At 42.9% G+C, this 25,333-nt stretch overlaps 5 protein-coding genes across 6 annotated transcripts in view; all 5 read right to left on the bottom strand.

Moving 5' to 3' along the window:
• Window positions 1-4,251: 4,251 nt before the first annotated feature.
• LOC308164211 (tripartite motif-containing protein 16-like) lies at window positions 4,252-5,355 on the bottom strand (the record flags this gene model as incomplete). The annotated part of the gene is made up of 1 exon (XM_080538353.1): window positions 4,252-5,355. One exon carries the CDS (start codon window positions 5,353-5,355, stop codon window positions 4,252-4,254), a length of 1,104 nt encoding a protein of 367 aa, XP_080394479.1.
• Window positions 5,356-6,433: 1,078 nt separating this feature from the next.
• LOC308164212 (tripartite motif-containing protein 16-like) lies at window positions 6,434-7,537 on the bottom strand (the record flags this gene model as incomplete). Its single annotated transcript, XM_080538354.1, has 1 exon — window positions 6,434-7,537. The coding sequence occupies one exon, from the start codon at window positions 7,535-7,537 to the stop codon at window positions 6,434-6,436; it is 1,104 nt and encodes a 367-aa protein (XP_080394480.1).
• Window positions 7,538-8,602: 1,065 nt separating this feature from the next.
• On the bottom strand, window positions 8,603-9,689 carry LOC308164213 (stonustoxin subunit beta-like; the record flags this gene model as incomplete). The annotated part of the gene is made up of 2 exons (XM_080538355.1): window positions 8,603-9,149; window positions 9,493-9,689. 2 exons carry the CDS (start codon window positions 9,687-9,689, stop codon window positions 8,603-8,605), a joined length of 744 nt encoding a protein of 247 aa, XP_080394481.1.
• A 1,091-nt stretch (window positions 9,690-10,780) lies between these two features.
• On the bottom strand, window positions 10,781-11,884 carry LOC308164214 (tripartite motif-containing protein 16-like; the record flags this gene model as incomplete). The annotated part of the gene is made up of 1 exon (XM_080538356.1): window positions 10,781-11,884. The coding sequence occupies one exon, from the start codon at window positions 11,882-11,884 to the stop codon at window positions 10,781-10,783; it is 1,104 nt and encodes a 367-aa protein (XP_080394482.1).
• Window positions 11,885-24,412: 12,528 nt separating this feature from the next.
• Window positions 24,413-25,333, bottom strand: part of LOC308164558 (actin nucleation-promoting factor WASL-like) — a 35,295-nt gene continuing 34,374 nt past the window's right edge. For both annotated transcript variants that reach the window (XM_080538626.1, XM_080538625.1), the window contains one exon: window positions 24,413-24,536. In XM_080538626.1, coding sequence (XP_080394752.1) covers window positions 24,475-24,536 — 62 coding nt within the window. In that variant the 3' untranslated portion in view covers window positions 24,413-24,474. The remainder of the gene's footprint in view (window positions 24,537-25,333) is intronic.

Raw genomic sequence — 25,333 nt, forward strand, 5'->3', positions numbered from 1 at the left:
ATGTGGTTTCGACCGGAGTGGCCAACTTGCTTGTGGATGTGTCGTAACAGAACTTGGGAGATGTGGGAGTCCTTGGGGATGATCATGGGATGTTTCAAGTCCATCGGCATAGCAGTCTTACTTAGTCGTCCACCAACTCTGAGGATTCCACTCTCCATAATTGGGTCCAATTTTCTGATTGAGCTTTCTTTGGTACAGCTCTCGCCTTCCTTTAAAAGATGAATCTCTTGTTTGAAGTGTTGCTCTTGCACATAGCGGATTAAATCTTTCTCAGCCTCCTCCAAGTCCTCCACTGAGAGACGTTGGGGTCCTAAAGTCAATTTGAATTTCTCCATATCGTTCAATGATTCAGTCTGTTTACTGATTTCGTGTCTCTTTCTACTCAACTGTCTGAGTGTTCTTTTCAGTTTGAGCATCCATGCGATAGCCCTTTTGAGGCTGGTCCACCTAGAAAAGTATTCAATGAACTTGGTCATAGGTTTCCTTTCTTCCACACTGATACTGTTGACTGTCAACTCCTTCCGAACCTCTGGATCACTGGAGGAAAGGGAGTTCACTTCCTTTGGGATCTTTGGCCATTCAGCTTCTGGTTCTGACAGGTAATCAGGACCCTTTAGCCATCTCTTGGTGCTCAAGAAGACTTCAACATTCAAATCCCTTGAGGCATCGTCCGCTGGATTTTCTTTAGAGCTCACATATCTCCATTGTGATGGTCTGGACAGATCACGAATCACAGATATTCTGTTTGCAACAAATGTTTGGAACCTCTTTGTTTCATTGTTGATGTACTTAAGCACTGTTTGGCTGTCTGTCCAAAACACAGAGTCTTCCATCTGGATCTGCAGTTCGGTCTTCAACATTCTGTCAACACGCACAGACAAGGTTGCTGCAGCAAGCTCCAGTCTAGGAATCGTTATCTGCTTCAATGGAGTGACTCTTGCTTTTCCTATAACAAGTGCAGTGTGTATTTTATCTTTCTTATCTGTCAATCTAATGTAGCTCGCAGTACCATAACCAAGCTCGCTAGCGTCGCTGAAGTGATGCAGTTGTGCTGTCTTGATCTCACCAAAGTTTTCAGGCTTCATGCAGCGGGGAACTTGGAAAGTGGACAGCTGGTTCAGATCAGTCAACCACTTTATCCATGATCTAGACAAATGTTGAGGAATAGCTTCATCCCATCCATATTTCAAACGACAAAGTTCTTGGAGTATTAGTTTTGCTTTCAGCACAAACGGAGACAAAAAACCAAGTGGATCGTATACTGAACTGACCATTGAGAGAAGACCTCTTCGGGTAAGTGGTTGGCTTTTCACATTGATCTGAAAGGTGAAAGCATCATTCTCAATGTTCCACTGTATCCCTAGTGCTCTCTCCACTGGAAGCTTTTCACGATCCAGGTCTAGTTCTTTCATTTGTTTTGCTTTGTCTTCTTTTGGGATTGAAGCCAGCACTGCTCGACTATTGCTGACCCACTTTGTCAACTTAAACCCACCTTCAGCACAAACATCTCTGAGCTCTTTCACTAGCATTATAGCCTGCTCTTCTGTAGCTACTGATTTTAAACAATCATCAACGTAAAAGTTCTGCTTGATGGTAGATACTACTTCTTCATCATATCGGTTAACGTTGTCATCTGCGGTTCTCTGAAGTGCAAAGTTGGCGCAGCTTGGGGATGAAGCTTGGGGATGTCCAAACAGATGGACTGTCATCCTATACTCTTCCAAGTTTGAGTCTGTGTTGCCATCGGGCCACCATAAGAAACGCAAATAATCAACATGATCTGGTCGAACTTTTACTTGATGGAACATTCCCTCAATATCCGCCATCATGGCAACCTTTTCTTGACGGAATCTTAGCAGAACTCCCAGGAGTGTGTTGGACAAATCTGGACCCTGCAGGAGTTCACTGTTAAGGGATGTACCTTGATACGATGCTGTACAGTCAAATACAACTCTGATCTTTTGTTTTTGTTTATGGTAGACGCCATGGTGGGGTATGTACCATATCTTTCCTTCTTTCTGTGTAACCTGATCTAGAGGGATTTTCTCCGCATGACCTTTCTTGATCATGTCGTTCATGAAGTCTTTATACTCAGTCAAAAATGTCTCATCTCTCTTGAAGCGTTTGAGGAGATGACGAGTCCTTTGCTCTGCCGTATGTCGGTTGTTTGGCATGAATACTTCCTCCTTACGTAAAGGTAATGGCAAGTAGTAATGACCATCTTTAAGGCTTACAGAGTCTGATGCAATTTTCATAAATGTACGGTCTTCTTCTGACAATTCAGTTTTCCCTTCATACTGTTTTTCTGAAAAGTCGTGATTATATTGCTGGATGAGGACTTCTTCCAAACTGGCCACTGAGATCCGATTAGCCCATACATTTTGACGTCCCGCATCCTGAGCAGCGGTGCAACCATTGAGTGGCCCATTTACCACCCATCCCAAAAGGGTTTTAACCGCATACGGTCCATCTTCTTGGCTATTTATGACCTGCCAGGGTTCCATTGCTTTTGGAGTGTTCACTCCAATCAAAAGCTCCACATCAGCATCAATTTCGGTCAAACATACTTCGTTCAGGTATGACCATTTCTGGATATCCCTAGAAGTTAAAATATTGTCTTTGGTGACTGGTATCTTTCTCTGGGTGTACACCTTTGGCAGTGAAATGAAAGTGCCACCTTTGATGTTGCCTACTTCAAGTCCAGTAATCTCATAGCTTTCAACCAGCTTTTCCTGACCCATGGTCCTCAAGAGAATCTTGGTTCTTTTACTTTTGGCATCCAGCTGTTTCATAAGTTTCTCAGTACAGAACGTTGCTGAACTGCCTGGGTCCAGGAAAGCATAAGTAATGATAGTCTTGTTACTTTTTTCAAGTTTCACTAGAACTGGAACAATAGCAAGAGTACATTCTTTACCAGCCCCAGTATGTTTTCCGGTTTTCATAGAAACAAGTGCACTACCAACTGTGGTCTTTTCATGCGTTGCTGCAGTGCTCCTCGCCTCTCTCGAATGATCTCCTGAACTGTCATCTTCCCTCCTCTCCATGTGAAGCATTGTCGGGTGCCTTCTCTGACAGTTTTGACATGTCATTCTTTGTTTACAGTCTTTACTGAGGTGTCCTTTAGTCAGACATCCAAAACATAGTCCATTAGTTTTCACAAACTCTACCTTAGCGTCATGTGGTTGTGCTTTTAGTCGCTGGCAGTTAACTATGGGATGTTTCTCTTCACAATATATACACAAGTCATTAGTGCCATTGCTCTCTGGCCTTCTTTCTTTCTCAACAGCTGTAACTTCACTCGCTGCTGTCATTGTGGTAGCAAAGCTGCTGCCATAGCTTCCTGCTTTGTTCTGTTGTTTGAAGTCTTTGGTTTTTGAGGTGTTCTTGTCAACCGTAGGGTCTTGTATGTCTCCAAACAAAGGATCTAAAACAATTGTGGCTTGTTTTTCAATGAAGCCAACAAGGTCTTTGAATTTAGCCCTGTACGGGCCAAAGTACCACTTTCAAAATACCATTCAAGTGGCTTTTTATAAATAATAATATAAAGCTTTTTTGGCTCCAACATTTTTATTTTTATTTTTTATTTATTTTTCAATCTGATGATTTCTTTAATGTTAATTGATGATACATGATCATTCAGGTTCATTTTCAATCCCACATATCCAGTAGCTGGCTGTTCTACTGGGCTTCAAATAGATCAGAAAGACTGGACCAACATAATTCTGTACAACTGAACAGAACAACTGGTCAACTTTGTTGACGATGAGGAGAGTAGTTAATATTAGAGAGGGAATAGATCAATAGGTAATAATCAATAAGAATACATGTAGGACACATGTATCATGCAGCATTTCTATTGGTCGTGAAAAAACTGTTCCACAATAACATCAAATACGTACATAATGATAAAGGTATAACACAATGACTGCAAAATCTAACACAGAGAATATCCCATATCATAGATTAGAATGAAGCCATGTTGAGGAGTGAAGCTGAAAGCCCTGTTCCTATTGGATGCTGCTGCCTGTTGTCTTCAGAGGTCAAATCTGACCAGAGATGAGGATCCTCTGACTGGTGACATCATCAATAATCTCACATTGTAGACTTGACAGAGAGAGCTCAATCTGAGAGTCAAGCCTCTACAATTAATACAAGGGTTAAGTCATTAAACCTCTAAAGACTAAACAGGGAAAGATATTTCGACAGAATAGTAGGTTATGATATGATAAAGCATCACTCTTATAGGGACCTCTACTCCAGCTCACACAGCTCAGCACTGAACCTAAAATAAACCCCAAACCCAGGATAGAGGGGCTGAGTGAATGTGGTCTGGACTCTGTGGAGGAGGGTCATTGTGTCAGAGGAGATGCTGTAGAAGGACAGAGTACCTGCCCTGTGATCCAGGTACACTCCTACTCTGGAGGACTGAGGGCCTGATACTGCAGTCTCAACATTATTGTGATAGAAACTATAACCACCACTATAGCAGTTTAACACCCAGGACTTGGTATTGAATCCTAATGCAGCGTCAGCACCTTCCCCTGCTCTGCTGATGTCTTTATATGAGACTGCTGTACGAACCAACACCCCACTCCACTCAACCTCCCAGTAACAGCGTCCAGACAGACCCTCTCTACACAGCACCTGATCCTGGCCAGTGAATCTCTCTGGATGATCAGGATATGACTGGGCTTGGTTCATAAATGTCACCTTCCTGTTCCCCTCAGACAGAGAGAGGTGGCTGTTTGCTGTGTTTGGGTCCAGTGTGAGCCGACGGGAATATCGGAAGAACTGGGCTCTGGTCCTGGGCTCTGGTGGCAGGAAAACATCCACTGCATTCACTGTAGTTGAGATCTTGGGCCACTCCCCCTTAAAGACGTCCTCTAGTTTCTCTCTCAGCTCAGACACAGCCTCACTCACATCTCTAAACAACTGAAGAGGACCCTCAATGATGCTGGGGAAGTCTGAACATACACTGGGACTGGAGAGAGACTGACAACTCTGGAGGAAATGGATGTGATCCTCTGTGTGTGAAAGCTGCTCCAGCTCAGCGTCTCTCCTCCTCAGCTCAGCTATCTCCTGCTCCAGTCGCTCCAGGACTCCTTCAGCCTGACTCACTGCTGCCTCCTGCTGGGCTCTGATCAGCTGCTTCACAGCAGAGAGCCTTCTCTCAATGGAGCGGATCAGTTCAGTAAAGGTCCTCTCACTGTCCTCCACTGCTGTCTGTGCAGAGCGTCTGAGAGACTCCACAGCCTGTTGGATCTCCTTCAGTTCCTTCTCTCTCTCCTGGACTCTCTGCTGGACTTTCTGCTGACTCATCCCCAGCTGCTTCTGTTTCTCAGTCCGACAACTCATTGCGTACGCGTGTGTCAATGTTTGTTTGTATGTGTGTCACTTCTGGGTCGGGCCTATCCCCGATCGGAATTCAAAAGCAAAGTTATCAAACAAAGTTGTCAAACAAAATAACTTGTATCAAACCAAAACTTGTATCAAACAAAACAATAAATCTTTTCTAATGTGGTGCTGGTGGTTTCTCGTGATGGTTGAAAAACTGTGTCGCACCCTCACGTGTCAGGACTCATCCAGCCCAAGCAAGGAGAGATCACTTCCTTATATCAAGTATGTCCTTAGATTGGGCGATACCCATTTTCAAAATAAAGTCTTTATGGGCCAAAGTACCACTTTCAAAATACCATTCAAGTGGCTTTTTATAAATAATAATATAAAGCTTTTTTGGCTCCAACATTTTTATTTTATTTCTTTATTTTTTTTCAATCTGATGATTTCTTTAATGTTAATTGATGATACATGATCATTCAGGTTCATTTTCAATCCCACATATCCAGTAGCTGGCTGTTCTACTGGGCTTCAAATAGATCAGAAAGACTGGACCAACATAATTCTGTACAACTGAACAGAACAACTGGTCAACTTTGTTGACGATGAGGAGAGTAGTTCACATTAGAGAGGGAATAGATCAATAGGTAATAATCAATAAGAATACATGTAGGACACATGTATCATGCAGCATTTCTATTGGTCGTGAAAAAACTGTTCCACAATAACATCAAATACGTACATAATGATAAAGGTATAACACAATGACTCTGCAAAATCTAACACAGAGAATATCCCATATCATAGATTAGAATGAAGCCATGTTGAGGAGTGAAGCTGAAAGCCCTGTTCCTATTGGATGCTGCTGCCTGTTGTCTTCAGAGGTCAAATCTGACCAGAGATGAGGATCCTCTGACTGGTGACATCATCAATAATCTCACATTGTAGACTTGACAGAGAGAGCTCAATCTGAGAGTCAAGCCTCTACAATTAATAGAAGGGTTAAGTCATTAAACCTCTAAAGACTAAACAGGGAAAGATATTTCGACAGAATAGTAGGTTATGATATGATAATGCATCACTCTTATAGGGACCTCTACTCCAGCTCACACAGCTCAGCACTGGACCCAAAATAAACCCCAAACCCAGGATAGAGGGGCTGAGTGAATGTGGTCTGGACTCTGTGGAGGAGGGTCATTGTGTCAGAGGAGATGCTGTAGAAGGACAGAGTACCTGCCCTGTGATCCAGGTACACTCCTACTCTGGAGGACTGAGGGCCTGATACTGCAGTCTCAACATTATTGTGATAGAAACTATAACCACCACTATAGCAGTTTAACACCCAGGACTTGGTATTGAATCCTAATGCAGCGTCAGCACCTCCCCCTGCTCTGCTGATGTCTTTATATGAGACTGCTGTACGAACCAACACCCCACTCCACTCAACCTCCCAGTAACAGCGTCCAGACAGACCCTCTCTACACAGCACCTGATCCTGGCCAGTGAATCTCTCTGGATGATCAGGATATGACTGGGCTTGGTTCATAAATGTCACCTTCCTGTTCCCCTCAGACAGAGAGAGGTGGCTGTTTGCTGTGTTTGGGTCCAGTGTGAGCCGACGGGAATATCGGAAGAACTGGGCTCTGGTCCTGGGCTCTGGTGGCAGGAAAACATCCACTGCATTCACTGTAGTTGAGATCTTGGGCCACTCCCCCTTAAAGACGTCCTCTAGTTTCTCTCTCAGCTCAGACACAGCCTCACTCACATCTCCAAACAACTGAAGAGGACCCTCAATGATGCTGGGGAAGTCTGAACATACACTGGGACTGGAGAGAGACTGACAACTCTGGAGGAAATGGATGTGATCCTCTGTGTGTGAAAGCTGCTCCAGCTCAGCGTCTCTCCTCCTCAGCTCAGCTATCTCCTGCTCCAGTCGCTCCAGGACTCCTTCAGCCTGACTCACTGCTGCCTCCTGCTGGGCTCTGATCAGCTGCTTCACAGCAGAGAGCCTTCTCTCAATGGAGCGGATCAGTTCAGTAAAGGTCCTCTCACTGTCCTCCACTGCTGTCTGTGCAGAGCGTCTGAGAGACTCCACAGCCTGTTGGATCTCCTTCAGTTCCTTCTCTCTCTCCTGGACTCTCTGCTGGACTTTCTGCTGACTCATCCCCAGCTGCTTCTGTTTCTCAGTCCGACAACTCATTGCGTACGCGTGTGTCAATGTTTGTTTGTATGTGTGTCACTTCTGGGTCGGGCCTATCCCCGATCGGAATTCAAAAGCAAAATTATCAAACAAAGTTGTCAAACAAAATAACTTGTATCAAACCAAAACTTGTATCAAACAAAACAATAAATCTTTTCTAATGTGGTGCTGGTGGTTTCTCGTGATGGTTGAAAAACTGTGTCGCACCCTCACGTGTCAGGACTCATCCAGCCCAAGCAAGGAGAGATCACTTCCTTATATCAATTATGTCCTTAGATTGGGCGACACCCATTTTCAAAATAAAAGTCATTATGGGCCAAAGTACCACTTTCAAAATACCATTCAAGTGGCTTTTTATAAATAATAATATAAAGCTTTTTTGGCTCCAACATTTTTTTTTTTTTCAATCTGATGATTTCTTTAATGTTAATTGATGATACATGATCATTCAGGTTCATTTTCAATCCCACATATCCAGTAGCTGGCTGTTCTACTGGGCTTCAAATAGATCAGAAAGACTGGACCAACATAATTCTGTACAACTGAACAGAACAACTGGTCAACTTTGTTGACGATGAGGAGAGTAGTTAATATTAGAGAGGGAATAGATCAATAGGTAATAATCAATAAGAATACATGTAGGACACATGTATCATGCAGCATTTCTATTGGTCGTGAAAAAACTGTTCCACAATAACATCAAATACGTACATAATGATAAAGGTATAACACAATGACTCTGCAAAATCTAACACAGAGAATATCCCATATCATAGATTAGAATGAAGCCATGTTGAGGAGTGAAGCTGAAAGCCCTGTTCCTATTGGATGCTGCTGCCTGTTGTCTTCAGAGGTCAAATCTGACCAGAGATGAGGATCCTCTGACTGGTGACATCATCAATAATCTCACATTGTAGACTTGACAGAAAGAGCTCAATCTGAGAGTCAAGCCTCTACAATTAATAGAAGGGTTAAGTCATTAAACCTCTAAAGACTAAACAGGGAAAGATATTTCGACAGAATAGTAGGTTATGATATGATAAAGCATCACTCTTATAGGGACCTCTACTCCAGCTCACACAGCTCAGCACTGGACCCAAAATAAACCCCAAACCCAGGATAGAGGGGCTGAGTGAATGTGGTCTGGACTCTGTGGAGGAGGGTCATTGTGTCAGAGGAGATGCTGTAGAAGGACAGAGTACCTGCCCTGTGATCCAGGTACACTCCTACTCTGGAGGACTGAGGGCCTGATACTGCAGTCTCAACATTATTGTGATAGAAACTATAACCACCACTATAGCAGTTTAACACCCAGGACTTGGTATTGAATCCTAATGCAGCGTCAGCACCTCCCCCTGCTCTGCTGATGTCTTTATATGAGACTGCTGTACGAACCAACACCCCACTCCACTCAACCTCCCAGTAACAGCGTCCAGACAGACCCTCTCTACACAGCACCTGATCCTGGCCAGTGAATCTCTCTGGATGATCAGGATATGACTGGGCTTGGTTCATAAATGTCACCTTCCTGTTCCCCTCAGACAGAGAGAGGTGGCTGTTTGCTGTGTTTGGGTCCAGTGTGAGCCGACGGGAATATCGGAAGAACTGGGCTCTGGTGGCAGGAAAACATCCACTGCATTCACTGTAGTTGAGATCTTGGGCCACTCCCCCTTAAAGACGTCCTCTAGTTTCTCTCTCAGCTCAGACACAGCCTCACTCACATCTCCAAACAACTGAAGAGGACCCTCAATGATGCTGGGGAAGTCTGAACATACACTGGGACTGGAGAGAGACTGACAATTCTGGAGGAAATGGATGTGATCCTCTGTGTGTGAAAGCTGCTCCAGCTCAGCGTCTCTCCTCCTCAGCTCAGCTATCTCCTGCTCCAGTCGCTCCAGGACTCCTTCAGCCTGACTCACTGCTGCCTCCTGCTGGGCTCTGATCAGCTGCTTCACAGCAGAGCTCTCTCAATGGAGCGGATCAGTTCAGTAAAGGTCCTCTCACTGTCCTCCACTGCTGTCTGTGCAGAGCGTCTGAGAGACTCCACAGCCTGTTGGATCTCCTTCAGTTCCTTCTCTCTCTCCTGGACTCTCTGCTGGACTTTCTGCTGACTCATCCCCAGCTGCTTCTGTTTCTCAGTCCGACAACTCATTGCGTACGCGTGTGTCAATGTTTGTTTGTATGTGTGTCACTTCTGGGTCGGGCCTATCCCCGATCGGAATTCAAAAGCAAAGTTATCAAACAAAGTTGTCAAACAAAATAACTTGTATCAAACCAAAACTTGTATCAAACAAAAACGTGTATCAAACAAAACAACAAATCTTTTCTAATGTGGTGGTTTATCGTGATGGTTGAAAAACTGTGTCGCACCCTCACGTGTCAGGACTCATCAAGCCCAAGCAAGGAGAGATCACTTCCTTATATCAATTATGTCCTTAGATTGGGCGACACCCATTTTCAAAATAAAAGTCTTTATGGGCCAAAGTACCACTTTCAAAATACCATTCAAGTGGCTTTTTATAAATAATAATATAAAGCTTTTTTGGCTCCAACATGTTTTATTTTTATTTTTATTTATTTTTCAATCTGATGATTTCTTTAATGTTAATTGATGATACATGATCATTCAGGTTCATTTTCAATCCCACATATCCAGTAGCTGGCTGTTCTACTGGACTTCAAATAGATCTGAAAGACTGGATCAACATAATTCTGTACAACTGAACAGAACAACTGGTCAACTTTGTTGACGATGAGGAGAGTAGTTAATATTAGAGAGGGAATAGATCAATAGGTAATAATCAATAAGAATACATGTAGGACACATGTATCATGCAGCATTTCTATTGGTCGTGAAAAAACTGTTCCACAATAACATCAAATACGTACATAATGATAAAGGTATAACACAATGACTCTGCAAAATCTAACACAGAGAATATCCCATATCATAGATTAGAATGAAGCCATGTTGAGGAGTGAAGCTGAAAGCCCTGTTCCTATTGGATGCTGCTGCCTGTTGTCTTCAGAGGTCAAATCTGACCAGAGATGAGGATCCTCTGACTGGTGACATCATCAATAATCTCACATTGTAGACTTGACAGAGAGAGCTCAATCTGAGAGTCAAGCCTCTACAATTAATAGAAGGGTTAAGTCATTAAACCTCTAAAGACTAAACAGGGAAAGATATTTCGACAGAATAGTAGGTTATGATATGATAAAGCATCACTCTTATAGGGACCTCTACTCCAGCTCACACAGCTCAGCACTGGACCCAAAATAAACTCCAAACCCAGGATAGAGGGGCTGAGTGAATGTGGTCTGGACTCTGTGGAGGAGGGTCATTGTGTCAGAGGAGATGCTGTAGAAGGACAGAGTACCTGCCCTGTGATCCAGGTACACTCCTACTCTGGAGGACTGAGGGCCTGATACTGCAGTCTCAACATTATTGTGATAGAAACTATAACCACCACTATAGCAGTTTAACACCCAGGACTTGGTATTGAATCCTAATGCAGCGTCAGCACCTTCCCCTGCTCTGCTGATGTCTTTATATGAGACTGCTGTACGAACCAACACCCCACTCCACTCAACCTCCCAGTAACAGCGTCCAGACAGACCCTCTCTACACAGCACCTGATCCTGGCCAGTGAATCTCTCTGGATGATCAGGATATGACTGGGCTTGGTTCATAAATGTCACCTTCCTGTTCCCCTCAGACAGAGAGAGGTGGCTGTTTGCTGTGTTTGGGTCCAGTGTGAGCCGACGGGAATATCGGAAGAACTGGGCTCTGGTCCTGGGCTCTGGTGGCAGGAAAACATCCACTGCATTCACTGTAGTTGAGATCTTGGGCCACTCCCCCTTAAAGACGTCCTCTAGTTTCTCTCTCAGCTCAGACACAGCCTCACTCACATCTCCAAACAACTGAAGAGGACCCTCAATGATGCTGGGGAAGTCTGAACATACACTGGGACTGGAGAGAGACTGACAACTCTGGAGGAAATGGATGTGATCCTCTGTGTGTGAAAGCTGCTCCAGCTCAGCGTCTCTCCTCCTCAGCTCAGCTATCTCCTGCTCCAGTCGCTCCAGGACTCCTTCAGCCTGACTCACTGCTGCCTCCTGCTGGGCTCTGATCAGCTGCTTCACAGCAGAGAGCCTTCTCTCAATGGAGCGGATCAGTTCAGTAAAGGTCCTCTCACTGTCCTCCACTGCTGTCTGTGCAGAGCGTCTGAGAGACTCCACAGCCTGTTGGATCTCTTTCAGTTCCTTCTCTCTCTCCTGGACTCTCTGCTGGACTTTCTGCTGACTCATCCCCAGCTGCTTCTGTTTCTCAGTCCGACAACTCATTGCGTACGCGTGTGTCAATGTTTGTTTGTATGTGTGTCACTTCTGGGTCGGGCCTATCCCCGATCGGAATTCAAAAGCAAAGTTATCAAACAAAGTTGTCAAACAAAATAACTTGTATCAAACCAAAACTTGTATTAAACAAAAACGTGTATCAAACAAAACAACAAATCTTTTCTAATGTGGTGGTTTATCGTGATGGTTGAAAAACTGTGTCGCACCCTCACGTGTCAGGACTCATCAAGCCCAAGCAAGGAGAGATCACTTCCTTATATCAATTATGTCCTTAGATTGGGCGACACCCATTTTCAAAATAAAAGTCTTTATGGGCCAAAGTACCACTTTCAAAATACCATTCAAGTGGCTTTTCATAAATAATAATATAAAGCTTTTTTGGCTCCAACATTCCAGTCCCTAATTGTTTACAGAACAATTACTTCAAAAACCAACTCATGGAGCCAAACTTCAAAAAACAACTTAACACAAAAAGGGGCTTTCCTAGATTACTCTTTAGTCTGCCTCCATCAGCAAGCAGAGTTTGCTGATGGGTCTTTGCAGGACGTTGGTCTTGGTCTTGACAAGGACACTTCGAACAAAGCCTTTGGTGTCTGGCAATGTCTTCAATATGCGTCCCATTAGCCACGAGTTACGAGGGGCCGTGCCATCCACAATAATAACAAGGTCACCGGGTGAGAAGTTCCTTTTTGGGTTGTTCCACTTACTTCTCTCCTGCATGAGTGGCAGATATTCTCGTATCCATCTTTTCCAGAAGAGGTCTGCGATGTATTGGACTTGTTTCCATCTTCTTTTGCAGTAGAGGTCCTCTTTTTGGAAAAGTCCTGGAGGCATGACTGGCTTTCCTTTGATCTGCAGCAGGTGATTCGGAGTAAGAGCTTCTAAATCATTCGGATCAGATGAGACACTTGTGATGGGTCTGTCATTCATGATCAGCTCCACTTCACACATAGTTGTCTGTAGACCCTCGTCATCCAATGTTTGCTCTTTAACCACCGAACTGAGAATCTTCTTCACTTGTCTGATCAATCTCTCCCAGACGCCCCCATGATGGGCTCCTGAGGGAGGGTTGAATGTCCATTTTATTCCTTCATTTAATAAAACATTTTGAATCCTTTCATGATTCAACCTTTTCAGCGCTTCTCCAAGTTCTCTCTGTGTTCCAACAAAGTTGGTGCCTTGGTCTGTTCGAATGCTTGTCAATGGGCCTCTTCTACAAATGAATCTTCTGAGTGCATTAATACATGAATCCGTATCCAGGTGACAGGCAACTTCAAGATGAACAGCTCTACTCACAAGGCACGTAAAGATGACTCCCCACCTTTTAACATGAGCACGGCCTCTTTTGACCTCAATGGGTCCAAAATAATCAATACCAACATGAGTGAAGGGGGGCAGATCTGGTGAGATGCGATCTAGTGGAAGGTCGGCCATCTTTTGCTCACCTACTCTAGTTTGCAAGCGTTGACAGAATAGGCAGTTCTTGATTGTCTTTCTTGCTAGAGAGTTAGCACTAGGCATCCAGTAGCGTTGGCTTAGTCGGGAAAGCATGTGGTTTCGACCGGAGTGGCCAACTTGCTTGTGGATGTGTCGTAACAGAACTTGGGAGATGTGGGAGTCCTTGGGGATGATCATGGGATGTTTCAAGTCCATCGGCATAGCAGTCTTACTTAGTCGTCCACCAACTCTGAGGATTCCACTCTCCATAATTGGGTCCAATTTTCTGATTGAGCTTTCTTTGGTACAGCTCTCGCCTTCCTTTAAAAGATGAATCTCTTGTTTGAAGTGTTGCTCTTGCACATAGCGGATTAAATCTTTCTCAGCCTCCTCCAAGTCCTCCACTGAGAGACGTTGGGGTCCTAAAGTCAATTTGAATTTCTCCATATCGTTCAATGATTCAGTCTGTTTACTGATTTCGTGTCTCTTTCTACTCAACTGTCTGAGTGTTCTTTTCAGTTTGAGCATCCATGCGATAGCCCTTTTGAGGCTGGTCCACCTAGAAAAGTATTCAATGAACTTGGTCATAGGTTTCCTTTCTTCCACACTGATACTGTTGACTGTCAACTCCTTCCGAACCTCTGGATCACTGGAGGAAAGGGAGTTCACTTCCTTTGGGATCTTTGGCCATTCAGCTTCTGGTTCTGACAGGTAATCAGGACCCTTTAGCCATCTCTTGGTGCTCAAGAAGACTTCAACATTCAAATCCCTTGAGGCATCGTCCGCTGGATTTTCTTTAGAGCTCACATATCTCCATTGTGATGGTCTGGACAGATCACGAATCACAGATATTCTGTTTGCAACAAATGTTTGGAACCTCTTTGTTTCATTGTTGATGTACTTAAGCACTGTTTGGCTGTCTGTCCAAAACACAGAGTCTTCCATCTGGATCTGCAGTTCGGTCTTCAACATTCTGTCAACACGCACAGACAAGGTTGCTGCAGCAAGCTCCAGTCTAGGAATCGTTATCTGCTTCAATGGAGTGACTCTTGCTTTTCCTATAACAAGTGCAGTGTGTATTTTATCTTTCTTATCTGTCAATCTAATGTAGCTCGCAGTACCATAACCAAGCTCGCTAGCGTCGCTGAAGTGATGCAGTTGTGCTGTCTTGATCTCACCAAAGTTTTCAGGCTTCATGCAGCGGGGAACTTGGAAAGTGGACAGCTGGTTCAGATCAGTCAACCACTTTATCCATGATCTAGACAAATGTTGAGGAATAGCTTCATCCCATCCATATTTCAAACGACAAAGTTCTTGGAGTATTAGTTTTGCTTTCAGCACAAACGGAGACAAAAAACCAAGTGGATCGTATACTGAACTGACCATTGAGAGAAGACCTCTTCGGGTAAGTGGTTGGCTTTTCACATTGATCTGAAAGGTGAAAGCATCATTCTCAATGTTCCACTGTATCCCTAGTGCTCTCTCCACTGGAAGCTTTTCACGATCCAGGTCTAGTTCTTTCATTTGTTTTGCTTTGTCTTCTTTTGGGATTGAAGCCAGCACTGCTCGACTATTGCTGACCCACTTTGTCAACTTAAACCCACCTTCAGCACAAACATCTCTGAGCTCTTTCACTAGCATTATAGCCTGCTCTTCTGTAGCTACTGATTTTAAACAATCATCAACGTAAAAGTTCTGCTTGATGGTAGATACTACTTCTTCATCATATCGGTTAACGTTGTCATCTGCGGTTCTCTGAAGTGCAAAGTTGGCGCAGCTTGGGGATGAAGCTTGGGGATGTCCAAACAGATGGACTGTCATCCTATACTCTTCCAAGTTTGAGTCTGTGTTGCCATCGGGCCACCATAAGAAACGCAAATAATCAACATGATCTGGTCGAACTTTTACTTGATGGAACATTCCCTCAATATCCGCCATCATGGCAACCTTTTCTTGACGGAATCTTAGCAGAACTCCCAGGAGTGTGTTGGACAAATCTGGACCCTGCAGGAGTTCACTGTTAAGGGATGTACCTTGATACGATGCTGTACAGTCAAATACAACTCTGATCTTTTGTTTTTGTTTATGGTAGACGCCATGGTGGGGTATGTACCATATCTTTCCTTCTTTCTGTGTAACCTGATCTAGAGGGATTTTCTCCGCATGACCTTTCTTGATCATGTCGTTCATGAAGTCTTTATACTCAGTCAAAAATGTCTCATCTCTCTTGAAGCGTTTGAGGAGATGACGAGTCCTTTGCTCTGCCGTATGTCGGTTGTTTGGCATGAATACTTCCTCCTTACGTAAAGGTAATGGCAAGTAGTAATGACCATCTTTAAGGCTTACAGAGTCTGATGCAATTTTCATAAATGTACGGTCTTCTTCTGACAATTCAGTTTTCCCTTCATACTGTTTTTCTGAAAAGTCGTGATTATATTGCTGGATGAGGACTTCTTCCAAACTGGCCACTGAGATCCGATTAGCCCATACATTTTGACGTCCCGCATCCTGAGCAGCGGTGCAACCATTGAGTGGCCCATTTACCACCCATCCCAAAAGGGTTTTAACCGCATACGGTCCATCTTCTTGGCTATTTATGACCTGCCAGGGTTCCATTGCTTTTGGAGTGTTCACTCCAATCAAAAGCTCCACATCAGCATCAATTTCGGTCAAACATACTTCGTTCAGGTATGACCATTTCTGGATATCCCTAGAAGTTAAAATATTGTCTTTGGTGACTGGTATCTTTCTCTGGGTGTACACCTTTGGCAGTGAAATGAAAGTGCCACCTTTGATGTTGCCTACTTCAAGTCCAGTAATCTCATAGCTTTCAACCAGCTTTTCCTGACCCATGGTCCTCAAGAGAATCTTGGTTCTTTTACTTTTGGCATCCAGCTGTTTCATAAGTTTCTCAGTACAGAACGTTGCTGAACTGCCTGGGTCCAGGAAAGCATAAGTAATGATAGTCTTGTTACTTTTTTCAAGTTTCACTAGAACTGGAACAATAGCAAGAGTACATTCTTTACCAGCCCCAGTATGTTTTCCGGTTTTCATAGAAACAAGTGCACTACCAACTGTGGTCTTTTCATGCGTTGCTGCAGTGCTCCTCGCCTCTCTCGAATGATCTCCTGAACTGTCATCTTCCCTCCTCTCCATGTGAAGCATTGTCGGGTGCCTTCTCTGACAGTTTTGACATGTCATTCTTTGTTTACAGTCTTTACTGAGGTGTCCTTTAGTCAGACATCCAAAACATAGTCCATTAGTTTTCACAAACTCTACCTTAGCGTCATGTGGTTGTGCTTTTAGTCGCTGGCAGTTAACTATGGGATGTTTCTCTTCACAATATATACACAAGTCATTAGTGCCATTGCTCTCTGGCCTTCTTTCTTTCTCAACAGCTGTAACTTCACTCGCTGCTGTCATTGTGGTAGCAAAGCTGCTGCCATAGCTTCCTGCTTTGTTCTGTTGTTTGAAGTCTTTGGTTTTTGAGGTGTTCTTGTCAACCGTAGGGTCTTGCATGTCTCCAAACAAAGGATCTAAAACAATTGTGGCTTGTTTTTCAATGATGCCAACAAGGTCTTTGAATTTAGCCCTGCCATGACTATTCTCAAGTATATTGCAGGCAATAGACCTCCATTTATCCCTATACTTGTAGGGCAACTTAGAAACAATAAGCCTGAGGTTTGATGGGCTATCAAGCTCTTCCAGATAGTGCAAGTCTTGCATGGCATTGTTGCATCCTCTCAAATACAGTGCATAGGCCTGTAGTGACTTTCCATCTTCAGCCTTTATGCTTGGCCAGTTCAAGGCTTTTTCCATGTACGCACTGGTTATCTTGATTTCATTTCCAAAGTTCTTTTCAAGTAGCTTCTTAGCTTCAGCATAGCCTCTGTCTGGTTGCATATGCATGCAGCTACGCACCAAGTCTCGTGACTGTCCAGTGGTGTACTGTTCCAGGAAATAAAGCCTGTCTGGATTGCTACTTGTCTTGTCCTCAATACAATGTTCAAAAGCACGCATAAAGGGTAGGAAATTCATTGGGTCTCCATCAAATGTATTCATTTCCCTCACAGGAAGTAAAGCAAGTTTCTGCTGAGTAAGAAGGATTTCAGCGATGGCATCATGTTTTTGCTCTACATTGGGCATGGTGTCTTGATTGATAAGATTATCCATTGTTGACTGATTATTCATTGTTGACATTTGATCATGTTCTCTTTTACTGTGCAATGTGTTAGTAGGCTTTGGATGCTGCCTTTGAATAACAACCTTTTGAAGTGGGGTTTTAGGCACTATTCCTATATTAGCATATTCAACCGGTGATTGTTCAAGATTCATAGACACAGATTGTCCCTTTTGCATATCATCATAATAGGCATTCATGTCATCATGTTCTTTTACACTTGGTAGAGAAGATGTTTGACATTTCTGAATGACTTTTAATTTGGCGGTGGAGGCGACAATGTCAGTTCTTATTTTAAATTTCTCTTTCTTTGTCTTCAGTTCAACTTCCTCGATTTCCAAAGCACGCTGTTCATCTAATACAGCCTCTCTAGCCACTAGTTCTGCTCGCTCTACCTCCACTTTCATGCGTTGGGCTGAGAGTGAGGTAGAGGCCCTTGATGATCTGCTACTCCTATGAGAGGATCCACCACTCCTATGAGAGGATCCAATGTCTGGTGGTGGCAGTGTAACAGAAACGCTGTCCTCAGGCCTGACAGTTGATTGGTTCCTGTCAGATTCAGCAACTTCTGCTTTCCATCCCTCCACTTCATCCAAAAAAGTATCAAAATGCAACATTTTTGTTTCAAACCAATTCACATCATCAGGTTGTACCTCTTGTGATAACATCAAGTGCACAGTTTCATGAAATTCCTTAAACTCGTTCAATGTGAGTTTGAACCCTTCAACTAGTTCAGTTATATTATTAACATTTCCATCAACACATAGCAATGGTCTTATTTGATTCATTTTCCGTGTACATTTTCCCAGTTTAGCTCTACGGGATCCAATCAATAATATCAGATCTTTATCTGCAGCAGCCGCAGAAGACTGGCTGTCCGGTTTCAATTCATCCGCCATTCTGATTATATGACGTGTCCACTCTTAGCGCATCAAACACAATATCAAAGCGCTTCTCAAAACAATAACAATAGCGCAACGTAGCATCCATAAACACAATGCATTAAACTCTGTCCAACAACAACATAACAATTCCGTAGCACAGCACAAACAGCGCTGTTGAAGGTTTGCGTTACTCACGCATCCAATGTCCTTCCAAACGAGCAGTCTTGCTCCGTCTCAAACACAACAGGAAAAGTATGTCCAACTTGGCGAACGTTTCCCAGTGTTTCCAATTTGCGCGAGTTCTTCAACTTGCGAGAGTTTTTCAACTTAATGTGATGGCTATCATGTCTATCAAAATGATCAAATTAGCCATCGTCCTGGCATGAGTGGGTGTTGGTTCCAACGCACCTGTTTGTTTGTAGTTCCTCCGTTTGCAACAAAGACTCTGGACCTTTCCATGAATTGAAGTGGTCTTGTAATCCAAAGTCCAAATAAAAGTAACAAACGAAAGTAATATAATATATTATGTTGGTGTGGTGTGGTATGTACGCGTGTGTCAATGTTTGTTTGTATGTGTGTCACTTCTGGGTCGGGCCTATCCCCGATCGGAATTCAAAAGCAAAGTTATCAAACAAAGTTGTCAAACAAAATAACTTGTACCAAACCAAAACGTGTATCAAACAAAACAACAAATCTTTTCTAATGTGGTGGTTTATCGTGATGGTTGAAAAACTGTGTCGCACCCTCACGTGTCAGGACTCATCAAGCCCAAGCAAGGAGAGATCACTTCCTAATATCAATTATGTCCTTAGATTGGGCGACACCCATTTTCAAAATAAAAGTCTTTATGGGCCAAAGTACCACTTTCAAAATACCATTCAAGTGGCTTTTCATAAATAATAATATAAAGCTTTTTTGGCTCCAACACCCGGCGTTAGACCTAACCCGTTTAACCATGGCTCTCTCCAGAGCTTGCGCAGGCCCACAAACAGCGGCTCATGTTCATGTCAGCCACGGCCATGGTGGCCACCGCCTCAGGGGAGGAGAAGAGCCCGGAGCCGTGGCCCTGGCCCTGGCTGTGTCCACCCTCCGTCGCCACCTTTGCACTTGGGATTGTTCCGAAGGCGGAGAACACGTAACTGACTATTTCCGTAACGAGCAGAGTGGATGTGTGGTGTCTCCTTATGTTTTCATTTCATTTCATTTATTTATTTTTGCACATGAGATTGTCATATATTTTTATGTGCCCTATACTTAATTAATATATACTTATATACTTAATTAATTTCCCCATGGGCAAAAAAGGAGCAGGAAGAAGAAAATACAAGAATTAACAATGTAACCTACCAAGACCAACAAAGAAACAAACAATGAGCAAATGAACAATAAAATCTTTTTTCACACTTATGTTTTTATGAGTTTTCATGAAACATTGACAACACAACACATAAACAACAAAAAACAACAATATACACACTAGTTGTCTGGAGATACACATAATAAAATGCACAGCTTACTCTTAGGTGTCAACTCTGTAAATATTCCACTTTTCCCATTTCCTATTGAATGCGTTTTCTTGGATTCTCAGAACGTATGTCAACTTTTCCATAACAAAAAGATCTTGTACAATTTCCAGCCACTGTTCCTGTTTCGGAGGGGGTCATCCCTATGTTCCCCGGGTCCTATGTTCCCCGGGTTCTATGTTCCCCGCTTCCGAAAAAGGGTTCTATGTTCCCCGCTTCCGAAAAAGGGTCCTATGTTCCCCGCCTGCCGTTGTGTCAAGCGACCCCAGGTGTCGTTATGTGGTACTGCATGAGAGTCTTTTTTTTTTCTTTTTTTTTCTTCCGCCATTTAGCAGACGCTTTTAATCCAAAGCGACTTACAATTACGAATTACATTGACATGGGTCTTAAGATGTCTTGGAAATATGAAGAACACAATGAATGTCATAGTATTGTCTCAGCATTTTATTATTTAAAAAACAACATACACAAATACATAATCATACTGTGGATTACTAATTGATAAAGACATTTACAGGAAATTGCAGGAACTATTATACATAGGAACAAAATTATTATGTGTACAACATTATTATATGAACAAAATGATTATTTGTACAAAACCTTTTGTAGGTAGGACACTATTGGACCTCGGCCCAAATCTAGTACTGAACCTAACCCCCCATGCTAAACCATTTGGAAGTACAGTATACTAGGACTCCAATTCAGACACACTGGGGGGCTGTCACAAATCTACTAACTCTAATCAGCCTGGTCTCACACGGCAGACGGCAGAATTCGACGTTTATGGACAAACGTCGAATTCTGACGTGAGATTGCATCCAAACGTCGAATTCCGACGTGACATTTGCATCCAAACGTCGAATTCCGACGTGACATTGGGGTAGCTCGTTCTGATAGCGCAGGGGTGCGCCTGTTATGTGCGCCTGTCGGGGCTTCTCTCAGGATTATTCCATTTTGAATTGGAAACCCTATGGTTACCCTAACCCTAACCCTAACCTTAACCCTAACCTTATCAACAATTTCACAGTATTGCCCATTGGTGGCAGTTGACTTCATACCTATCCCAACAAGTTGGCGTGGTTCCCAAAAACATTTATGATGTAGGAACAGGAGGGTGTCAGTGATGGCTGAGGGTGGGAAGAGAAGCTTTGCTCCCTCCTTGTACTCTTCACAGCCTGTCAGGGGATCTTCTCTGTGGAGTGGCAGGAACACGGTCCCTTCAAACAGGAGCTGTGGATTCTCTGAAAATAAAAGACATCAAGTATTAAGGTAGGCTATAGATTCCCATCAATATTTTTTATACAAGGTCTTTCAGTAAGACTATTTTACCTGACATGGTAGCCCATATGCCTGTGATTTTCACCGGTTGCCTGTGGTTCCTGTCTTCACCAAGTAGGGTTGGGTTGAGTTGGGTTGGGGTTGTCTCCACAAATGACCCAACTATGATAGTCTTTATATCAAATCTGAGAATGAAATTCAGTATGCTAATTATAAAAGGGGTATGCTATTGATAATAGGCCGGACACAGGTAGATTAGCTCAGGGTTAGCTGACAGCACTCAGGTAGATGTTAAGGGGAAATGGCTTACCTGGCTCCGATGTATCGTGGCGTGGTCCGCGGGGATACTGAACAGCCCGCACGTTCGTTCAGTGGGGTCTTCCTTCCCGTCCAGTATTGACATATAACAAAACAAACAAAACCGGACACGACACAACACGACCTCGGGGGTAATCCACTATTCCACACGGTATTAGTCTTGATAGTAATTGTCCAAGGGGTTCTCTTCTAGGTAAGGCGTCTCAATCAGTATTACTCTTCTCCACTCTCTCGACTCTCGACTCCCCAGGTAGCTAATGAGCACCTGTCATATACCTTTCGAGAGTCCCGCCAACAGGCAAGCCACTCCCCCATGTATCCTGGGTAGCCAATCAACACCCCCCTGAGCTTACCATGACAACTAGGAACAGTTGGATCGTGACAATACCCAAAATATAAACTTACATGTTTATGAACAAAAGAACCAAAGAAGAATGGCACAATATTAAAGCCTTAATGTAAAAAAAGAACATAATCACTATAATGTTACCTTTTTTATGCCACCTTTTCATCTAGCCTTGGCTTGACGATCAAACCTCATGGTTCAAATACGTCTCCGGTCCGTTCCACTTATCGTTACCCCCCAGAACACTTCCGTTGTGAATTTGCAGCGTTTTTCTTGTTGCATGTGTTGTCGGGGGTTGTATGTGTTTTTGACTTTGTATCGTTTCTGTATTTGCAGCGCGTTTGCTGTTAATGTATTTGTTTTGGCTTTCTGCAGCACGTTTCCGTTGTTGCATTTGTTTTGGATTTTGTATGTGTTTTTGAGTTTGTGTCGTTTCTCTATATGCAGCGCGATTCTCCTAATGGAAATGCTTTCGGTCTTTGCAGCGCGTTTGCCCTTGTCGGCCACCGTACATAACACTGTGATAATGTATCAATAACACAGCATTATCATATAACACATAATAACAATCCATTAGTAACACTGTAATAATGCAGTGGGCCGCTACCCACACGTTTAGCTGTTACTCATTCCATGAATGCATGATCCTTACAAGTTGTACCTCGTTGTAAAGGTGACTAATCAGGCTTTCCAACGATATAAAATACAATACCAATTGGTATTATTAAAGGGGAGGAAGAATCGACTGAAATAACATTTCCAAACTTTTTTTGTGGAGTTTATATCATACTACGGAAAAAAGAGTGTTCTGTGGCTGTTCCTGTGGGAGAACCTTTTGAAGAAACTTTTCCAACAGAGGGTTCTACATGGAACCAAAAGGAACCTTTTTTTCTAAGAGTGTAGCAGAGTATTTTTAACTATGCAAATAGTACTTGGTCAGGTCCTACAGGGACGTTTGTGGACAGCTTACCAATGAGATCCACAGGAATGGCAATGTTATGTGTGATCCACTCAAACCACTCACTAAGAACTTTCCAAACTTTTTTTGAGGAGTTTATATCATACTACGGAAACAAATTAGATTTAAAAAAATAAATAATATATATATATATATATTTGTTGTGAGCACCATCAAGCTGCTCACAACAAATGCACAGAAGCAAGACAGGAAGGACTGAAGTCATTACCCATCTAGACAGGAAGGACTGAAGTCATTACCCATCTAGACAGGAAGGACTGAAGTCATTACCCATCTTCCGCTGTAGACTGAAGACCCATCTCTTCAGGCAACATCTTGACTGTTGTCCACTGACAGGCTTGCAAACACACTCTCTCAAACATATAAACTCTGCCCAAACAAACAGACGACAATACACACAACGGCCAGAATTGAACAAACATGCAAACAAAGAGAGACAGGTATGTAAATATTACCATTTATTTGAGTGTACAATTTATGAGTCCATTATTTGTCCAACCTACTTTTGAAAGGTTTGATGTCCATATCCTGTTTACTGTATGTATCGAGCACAAACCGTTGAACAAGCAGATAGTAAAACTGAGACAATACTGCAAAAAAACAAAACAGCATTGGTTCCTCCTGAATATGCAGTATTACTCTGCATGGCGTCATGTTAGTGTCTACTGGATAGCAGATGAGTGTTAACTTAGTTTTCTGTTTCTGTATGACAGCCGTTAGTATGGTGGAGTCGTTAAGTGGCAGTAAGCTGCAAATCTGTCAAAATTAGGTATTTGTAGAATTCATTCTCAAGATTTTACATGAACACTGACCTGATTCAAACTTTTACGCATTACTGACACTGATTGCTACTGTAAAAAAAAAGAAGAGAAAAAAAGATCAACGAAAAATCTATTTGTGTATTACCTCTGGTACACTATAGTGTGATAACAATAAAACAAACTAAAATACAGAACGGATAGCCATTATGTCATAGGCTATTATGTGTGTCTGTGTGTAGTGTCCTGGTGGGGAGTGCTAGATGTTGAGGTGAAACCTCCTCAGCTTTTGAAGCATATGCTGCAGATAGTCAGTATTCACGTAGTAGTGAGTTTCCTCTTTCGATTCGTGCAAAAATATAGCAGGCTCAAAACTCTGAGTAAATTTACAATTGACAACGGATGGGGGCTAAATATTCCAAAAAAGGAGAGCTGATTCTTAAGAAAATATGAGCGATAAACTAGCATTTGACTAAGTAAAAATAAAGTAGATAGAGAAGTGAGGGTATGAAAATAGTGTTCTCGATTTGAACAAACAATTACAACATTACGGATCCTGTCAGTTCGTTCCTTAGATATCCCTTCAACTGCTGACAGAGAAAAGAAAAGAAACATTCAACTCTACAGATCAAGAGAGGCTTGATGTACAATTGCACATGTAAAAAAAAAAAAAAAAAAAAAAACTTTACAGAAAGATACATGACAAACCTTTACAGATTAAATGAGGTATTGCACAGATTAATAACCAAAAAAAAAAAAAGGCAACAAAAATATACAGCAAATTGATAGAACATTTACATTATAATTTGAATACAATTTCGAAGGACAGGAACAATTTAGTGTTGTAATCATCTGGGGGCTGAGGAAGATCATTAGTCATCCCACTCGTCGTCATCCTCAAAGTCCTCTTCGTCATCATCATCATCATCCTCATCTGGAGAGTTAGAGAGAGAGAGAGGGCATGAATAAGAGAGACATTTAACAACAACAACAACAACAACAAGAAAAACACATTTACACACAAACAAACAAACGTGGTGGGTGGAGGGGGGCTGTCATGCCAAAACCTGGCAGGCCTAATCGTTCGAACGCTCTTGCTAATCGTTTGCTAATCGTTCGAACGTTCGACGTGCGTTCCAGACTAGGTGGCGACTGTGACGTCATTCTACTGCGCTGTGTTTACTACCGCAGCAGATTAATGTGTGTATCTTAAACTGCGAAGACAAATGTAATCTTCTTGCACTTGAATAGCATTAAGGTTGATGCAGGCTCACTAGTCAGCTATATAATATATAACATTTTATATGAAAACACCTGCTAATTTCACACGTAACTCGCTCCGCTAACGTAGTACGGAGTTGGCACATCGCAGTGATAAATATTGTAGAGAACTTTGGTTCCCATGGGAGCGGGACAAGTCATTAGGGAAAAGCCCTGTATCGTCCACCAAGCTCCGCTCCCGAGCGAGGGCTGCCCGGGGGGGGAACAGACTGTGTGGAGGGGGGATAGGTCGTGGCAGGGCCGGTCTCCTAGCGGCCCACTAGTAACCCGCGCAGAGCTGATGAACTTGAACTTGTATTTTATTAAATAAAGTGATATATCTTTTTGGTACACTGTGGTCGTGTGAGTGGTATTCTCAGGGTTCTGACATCCGGACCAGACCGGTAAAACAAAGGTGGTGGCAGCGGCTCTCAGCCTATCCAGGTTTAATACCTACCAGATAAACTTTTT

The sequence above is a fragment of the Nansenia antarctica genome (genome assembly GCF_963989245.1).
Source record: "Nansenia antarctica genome assembly, chromosome: 8".
Lineage (NCBI taxonomy): Eukaryota > Metazoa > Chordata > Actinopteri > Argentiniformes > Microstomatidae > Nansenia > Nansenia antarctica.